The following is a 7,258-nucleotide window of genomic DNA, read 5'->3' on the forward strand; positions in this document are numbered from 1 at the left end:
AGTGTGCCCGGGGATCCCTCAGGGTGCGTGGCGCAGCGCCCTCACCAATACCCTGTCCCGTCTTTATTAGCCGCTGTACAACGGGGACGGTGACGCCAAATAAAACCGTGATGGGATCCAGCAGTGTAGCCGTGTCCGGGGTGGCTGTCCAGGGTGATGGGGCTGGGGGGGGCACGATGGGGGGGGTCCATGGCTCCTCAGCGCAGCAGCCCCAGCACGGCCAGGGCAGCGCTCTGCCCACAGACGAAGGCGCCGCCGAGCACAGAGAGGACACCCCAGGCAATGAGAGCAGCCCTGCGGGGACACAAGCAGGGGGCCGGTGGGACAGAGATGACCCCCCAGTAACATGTCACACCCTGGCCCCCGGCCCCCCCCGGGTGTGGGGCCCTCTGCGGGGGTCTCAGCCTCCTCTGCCATGGTCCTCTGCATCGCTCCCGGCGGATGGCTGAAGACCCTGGCAGCCCCTCCAGCTCAGCCCCTGTGCCCGCTGCAACGACACACAAAACCTCGTCAAAAGCCTGGCAGCCACCACCACGAGATCCTCGGTTCTGCCTGCGCCCGGTGGCCCCACCGAGGGGGCACAGACCCACATCAGCCCCCTGTGCTCAGGCACGGCCGCTCCCACACACCCCCAGCCCCCACCCTACTGCCACATGCCCCCAGCCCTGTCCCCTCCCTGGCTCCATTCCCAGCCTTGTGACCTGTGGGTTTGCACCTCCCTGTCCCCCTCTCCCCGGGCACACAGCCCCCCGCCTCAGCCAGACACCAAGCCCCCGGGACACAGCACTCACCCCCAAACCCCGCTGCTGCTCCGTCGCAGGGTCATCGGCACCATGCACCTTCCCAAACTGCCCCAGGCAGGCTGGGACTGTCCCCTCGCTGTCCTCATGCCCTGGCTCGTGTTGTCCCTTCTCCTCGTGACGGCACTCCTGGGCTCATGCCCTGGCAGGTCTCCCCAAGGGACTTCTCCAAGTCCTTTTTGCCCACCTGGGTGCCCCTGCTCGCCTCCTGCCTTGGCCCCCCAGCACTTTGGCACCCCCGGGGCACCCTCGCCCCTGCCCAGACAGCCATGGGCCCCCCCCCCCCCCAGGGCACCCTCTTGGCCGAGACCCCAAGGTCCTGGGGTGCTCCCTCTGGCCACCATGAGGGACAGGATCCCCCCACATCACCTCCGTCCTCACTCAGACTCTGCTGCTCCCTCACGGGCACCGCAGACACCCCTTGCCACACGCTTACCCCAAAACTCACCAGCACTACGCCAGGTCCCCCCGACATGGGCTGCTGCTGTGCCCCAGCCTCTCTGGCCAGGATGGGGATGCACTGCCCCGGCACAACAGACACTGAACACCTGACAGCTGCCTGCCTTGGGGCACCATGCCCCTCTGACCCCCACCCTGACCCCCACCCCGACCCCCACCCCAGCCCCTACTGGGTGCTCCAGTGCCTCCAAACCCCACAGCTCTCCTTTGCCTACAGCCACTGGGATCTGGTACCCCGGCACCTCCCTGATGCCCGGGCACACCCCTGGTACCTATGCGCAGCCCCGATACCCGGGCACATCCCCAATGTCGGAGCACATCCCTCCATACCCACCCTTCAGCCCCACCGCAGACCCCATGTCCCGCAGCAAGTGCTGCTGCTTTCAGTGCCTCAGGTGCCCCAAATCCCCCTCCTCGTGGGGCTCCCACCTTGGCCAGGGTGACCCCCAGGAAGCCTGCCTGGGCCATGGGCCATGGGATGTCGCACCCTGCCCCTGCCCCTGCCCCTGCCCGCCGCTGCCGAGCCCGCAGACACTCACTTTTTGCGTGGCCCCAGGGTGCAGGTCCCGGTCATGCACACCAGGCACAGCCCTGCCGCCAAAGCAGAGGCTCAGCCCCGCCGCCGCCGCACCCCTCAGCCAGGCCCCACCGCGGCGTTCCCCCACAAGCACTCCCCACCCACCCCTCCCACTGCTCATTCTTGCCTGGGAAGATGAAGATGAAGAAGGCGCTGATGCCCCCGATGAGCTCGATGACCTTGCCGATGTCCGGGACGAACAGGGCGATGGTGAGCGTGGCGGCCATCCAGGCGACCGTCAGCGCCACCCGGCTCTGCCGCTCGTGTGCCTCAGGCACTGCTGCGGCCTGGCACTTGGGGGTTGCCCACACGTCCCGCACTACCGACCTGGGGGGGGTGGTCAGGGGGGGCTGACGGCACCCAGTGGAGCCGCACCGGCCAGGGTGTGACACCCGGCTCGCCGCCGCCCCCTCACCTGCCCAGCAGCACCACGATGGGGTAGATGGTGATGATGGAGACGCCGAAGAGCAGGCGGGCGACAATGACGACTGGGTCATTCCCTGGGTAGGACATCAGGACGTCGGATGCCACAGCCTCGCCGAAGGTCAGATAGCCATAGAGCCCTGCCGATGGGGAGGCGGGGGGTGGGCGGCTGTGCCAGTGAGAAGGACAGAGGAGCCCCGAGGAGGATGGATGAGCCCTGAGGACAGGGGACCCCCGGGGCAAGGAAGGCGTGAAGGGCTCCGGTGCTGGGGTTACCGGTGAGGGAGTAGATGAGTAGGCAGATGAGCATGGAGAGCATGGAGACGGCGACCCAGTGGGAGAAGCTCTGGTTGCGCATGCTGCTGTAGATGGCCACACAGGCCTCGTGGCACTGCAAGGCACGGGGGGATGATGCTGGGGCCCCATGCAGGGACAACCCCCATCCCCAGTGCCTTCCCTCCCACCCGTGGGTGCCCTGTTCTGCTCTTCCCCGTCCCCAGGGGTTTGTGTCCTGCCCCGCAGCCACCTCTGGTGACAGCCGTGGGTCCCCTTCCCTGCAATCTCCCCTGCAAGGGATGGTGTCCCCGTGGTCCGGGATGCCCCGGCAGCCGCGGACAGTGGGGCCAGGGTGACCTACCTGGAAGCCAAAGCAGATGGTGGGGATGACGCTGAAGATGGAGGCCCAGGAGGAGGGCCTGTGGCATGGGGGAGAGGAAGCACAGAGGGAAGGGCGTGAGGCCCCCGGAGGCAGGGGGGACTTTGGTGGCATAAGCTGTGAAGCCTGCATGCCACTGCGGGAACCTCCTGCCCGGTGATTTTGGGAGAAGGGGGGATTGCTGGGGTGAAAGCTGGGGCTGGGGGCTGCCACCCACCCACCGCCCTGCCAGTGCTGTCCCCAGCTCATTCCCCCCCCACCCAGGGCCACCCCCTGCACTGCCTCCAGCCCTGCCCAGGGCACTGCTGATGCCACGGAGGACAGGGCAGGAGGGACGCGGGGCTGACCCCTGCTACCTGGAGGGCTGGGGGAGCTCGGGCAAGCCCAGGCTCTCTGCCTGCAGGTGGTATTTCAGGATGATGACCAGGGTGAGGTAGCAGGCGGCCAGCGTGCCCAGGATGCTGCCGGGGCATGGGAGAGCGTCAGCACGCAGACCCCCCGGCAGCCAGGAGGGAGGGGGGTCCTGTGGCCCCGCAGGGACCTAGGAGGAGGTGGCTTGGGCCCCAGGGTGCCCAGGGGTGGGCCACTGCAGGGGTAGCCCCGGTGGTACCTGGAGTACTTCTGGAAGCCAATCTCCCTGGGGACGGAGAGTGGGAAGATGACGAGGATGCAGAGAGCCGAGAGGGTGAAGCGCTGGTCTGCATACCAGGGGGGTGGGGGGGGGCCCCCACTCAGCGTCCCGTTGGGGTACAGGGAGTCACACACTGCGGGGGGGCAGCGGGGGATCAGCTGCACCCTGAAGGGTGGCCCAAGGGGATCGGGAGCATCACACCACGGCAGGGCCAGGGAGCCCCACGTCCTTGGGGGTCCCAAGAAAACCCTGGGGCTGCCCCCAGCCCACATGGGACCACCTTCCCCTCATTCCCGGGAGCCACCAGCCCCGAGCAAGCCCCGAATGCAGTGGGGTGAAACAACTCACGTTTCTCCAGCTGGTCACCCACCACCCTGAGGAGGGCCACAGAGATCATGAAGAGGTTGAGGAGGAAGCAGACCTCGCAGAGCTTCCCCACCGCCGCCCCGCACACCACCCGGACTACCCCCTGGTAGGTGGGCTGGGCGCTGAGGGCGGCCGCGTAGCCCAGCACCGCCAGCCCGCTCACCAGGAAGACCAGCGAGCCCTGCAGGGACAGGACCCGGCAAGAAGCACCACGCCGACCCCCCGTCGCCCCCTGGACCCATGGCCCTGGCCAGGGACCAGGTCGCTGGCTGGGTCACCTTGTGGCCCCGGGTAACACGCGTCAGCAAAAGGATGGAGAAACAGCCCTACGTGATATTTTGGGTTTAGATTTGGGGTTTTGGGGCATGTAGGGGACCAGCTACCAATTTTATTTTAGGTTGAGCTAAAAGCCAGCTAAAAGTGTGGCTTCAGATGCAAAGAGCATCTCTAAGGCGGCAGCGGCTTTTGCACCCCTGCCCTGGCTGTTCTCCCTTTCAGCCTGGGTCGGGAGGCGGGCGCTGCATGCCGTGCGAAGGGGAGGGTCCCCGTCAGCCCCCCCCCCCCCAAACACGGGGGCAGGTGAACCCCACCCTCCCTTCGCCCCTTTCCCCAGGCCGGCAGGTGCCTCGGCTCCCTTTGGGGATGCCGCTGCCCGCAGCCCCTCGCCCCCGTCTCCCACCCCGGATCGCCCCCCCCCCCCCCCCCCCCCCCCCCCCCCTTACCAGCTCCACCAGGAGGGCGGGGGCGGCGCCGCCGGCCCTGCTGAAGGCCCAGGGGAAGCTCAGCAGCCCCGCGCCCAGCGCCGACTTCAGCATGATGAAGACGGCGCCGGCGGAGGAGAGCCCGGCGCTGCCCGCGGCCGCCGCCGGCAGCAGGGGCCGGCCCTCGCCCGCCGCCCGCTCCATCCCGGCGCCTCCCCGGCAGGGTTCTGGGCCGGGGCGGGCAGGGGGAGCGCACCCCCCCCCCACCTCCGCCGGGCCCCGCGGGGGCGGGCGCGGATGAGCGCGGGGGCTCCGCGGACACCCCCCTCCCCCGCCCCCGCGGGGAGCGGGGAGGGGGGGCACCGGGGGACGGGGCAGGAGCCGGCCGTGGGAACCGGGATCCCACCCCAGCTCGGGCGCGGGGGAAGAGGCATCGCCCCGAAGCCCCCCGTGGACAGCGGAGGGGGGGAACCACGGTTCATGCATCACCCTGGCTCGGGACCAGTGGTCCACATCCCGCCGTCTGTGGGCATCCCAAAGTCTCAAAGAACCAGTACAGACCAAAGGAAAACCAGCAGCCCCAGCAGCTCCCAGCTCGGGCTGGGGGCTCCCCATTCCGGCTGCGTTCACCCCATCTATGAAATTCCCACCATGGGGCATTTTGGAGCATCCCGGGGCGGGGAGGGCGAGGGAAGGCGACTGCAGCAAGCACCCTTCAGACCATTTGGCTGGTGGATGCTTCACCACTCATTGGGTGCAGGATGAGGCCAGCACCCCTCAGTGTCTCCGCAGCAGCTAGAAGCCCACCAGGGCATTCCTGCACTCGGGACACCTTAGCGAGGAGCCACCCCATCCCATTGCCTGCTCCGGGCAGGGAAAGGGGGTGCCAGGATAACAGGATGGCGTGACTGATGCTGCAGGGGACCTGCACAGAGGAGGCTGCACCCCACGGGGACGGGGGGGCCCATCCCCTACACGGGGGGACACACGGCAGCTCTGTGCCGCTCCCGGCACATGCCACTGCCCCAGGGCTCAGCACACAGGCCCCCGACACCAGCTGACAGCCCCTAATGCATTTTTGATTTCCCAAATATGTGCCCTTCTGATCTCAGTAAGACGGATAAAGAGCCTTTAATCAGCTGCTAGGAGGAATTATGGATGGCTAATTGTGCCTGCCACCTCCATTACATCTCTGCCACCTACGGGGCTTATAACGATTTAGAAGGGCCCTTTCAGGCCTTCATTAGCTGCACACCAAAGGCTTCGGAAATAATTGGCCTCTACGATTTAGAAATTGGCCACTGGGCTGTAAAATACCAGCCACTGGGAAAGGCTCTTAATTCGGACTGGCACTTTGATACAGCTTGCCTCTGGTTTCAAGGCTGTAGTGGAGCTGTAATCTCTCATTAGTGCTGCGATGAGCGGAGCAAGCCTCCTCATTAGCACCGACCAGGAGCAGCGGCACCAAAGCTTTCCAGGCTCCCTGACGGGAGCACCTCAAATCAAAGGGACGCAGCTCACCTCCCACGCCGGCACAGCAGCCCCGGGCAGTTTCTCTGCTCAGTGGCTCTGGGCTCCCTCGCTTATATTTTTTTCCCCTCTTTCTCCCATTTATCTGGGTGCTCCAGCCCCTGGGCTGCGAGCTGGAACCCGAGGGTCCCCGTGGGTTGGCAGCTTTACCCGCTGCTGTGTCCCCTTGGCAGGTGCCCTCCTCCCTTCTTTTTGATGGAAAAAGGGCTGCCGATACATTTTCCACATTATTATCTTTGAAGACAGTCAAAGGTACAAAGGTGCAAATGGACAGTCCTCATTTTGGACAAATAAAAACACCAACTACATCTATACTTTGCTACCTGCAATCCCTTCTGAGGTCTGGCCATCGAGATTTTACACCTTTACTGACAGCTCCTCTTATGAGGAGCGGCTGAGGGAACTGGGGTTGTTTAGCCTGGAGAAAAGGAGGCTGAGGGGAGACCTCATCGCTCTCTACAACTCCCTGAAAGGAGGTTGTAGCGAGGTGGGTGTTGGTCTCTTCTCCCAAGTAACCAGCGATAGGACGAGAGGAAATGGCCTCAAGTTGCAGCAGGGGAGGTTTAGATTGGACGTGAGGAAAAACTTCTTTACTGAAAGAGTGGTGAAACATTGGAACAGGCTGCCCAGGGAAGGGGTTGAGTCCCCATCCCTGGAGGTATTTAAAAGACGAGTAGATGAGGCGCTTAGGGACATGGTTTAGTGGACGTGGTGGTGTTGGGTCGATGGTTGGACTCGATGATCTTAGAGGTCTTTTCCAACCTCAATGATTCTATTCTAGCTCTTTCACAACTAGTATGACTTGCAGAGCTGTTGCTCGTTGGTCCTACGAGAGACCCTGATGCCACGGGCGAGAGGGACCCCTGTCGATACGGGTGCATGTTGGGAGAGGGAGGAGCAAAGGGCACCTCTGGCCCCCAGCCCCATTGGGATGGCACAAGCAGTCCAACCTCGGGGACCATCTCCTCAGCTCCGACAAGCTTCCGCTAACGACTCCGAAGTGAAAGCTCGGTCCCTTCTCTGGCACCGCAATAGGGTGTGGCCTCTTCCAGTTCATCCTTGCCTTTGGAGGGGAAGAGGCAGGCTGGGGAAAGCCAGCTGCTCTCCAGGTTAGGG

General features: G+C 65.0%; 1 protein-coding gene across 1 annotated transcript; it reads right to left on the bottom strand.

The window, feature by feature from the left end:
- Positions 1-197: 197 nt before the first annotated feature.
- On the bottom strand, positions 198-4,816 carry SLC38A8 (solute carrier family 38 member 8). The gene is made up of 10 exons (XM_076348948.1): positions 4,634-4,816; positions 3,894-4,092; positions 3,525-3,678; positions 3,271-3,375; positions 2,897-2,954; positions 2,536-2,650; positions 2,252-2,399; positions 1,967-2,163; positions 1,799-1,856; positions 198-294 (listed from the first exon to the last, which is right to left on the bottom strand). The coding sequence occupies exons 1-10, from the start codon at positions 4,814-4,816 to the stop codon at positions 198-200; spliced, it is 1,314 nt and encodes a 437-aa protein (XP_076205063.1).
- Between the last annotated feature and the right edge of the window lie 2,442 nt (positions 4,817-7,258).

The sequence above is a fragment of the Aptenodytes patagonicus genome, chromosome 11, assembly GCF_965638725.1.
Source record: "Aptenodytes patagonicus chromosome 11, bAptPat1.pri.cur, whole genome shotgun sequence".
Lineage (NCBI taxonomy): Eukaryota > Metazoa > Chordata > Aves > Sphenisciformes > Spheniscidae > Aptenodytes > Aptenodytes patagonicus.

Bases quoted from the DNA above. Each gene is read 5' to 3' on its own strand.
- SLC38A8 (XM_076348948.1), bottom strand. From the start codon at position 4,816: ATGGAGCGGGCGGCGGGCGAGGGCCGGCCCCTGCTGCCGGCGGCGGCC. The intron at 2,651-2,896 runs GTAGGTCACCCT...CGTGCCTTGCAG, and splicing joins CCATCTGCTTTGGCTTCCAG to TGCCACGAGGCCTGTGTGGC. The intron at 2,164-2,251 runs GTGAGGGGGCGG...CACCCCCCCCAG, and splicing joins ATCGTGGTGCTGCTGGGCAG to GTCGGTAGTGCGGGACGTGT.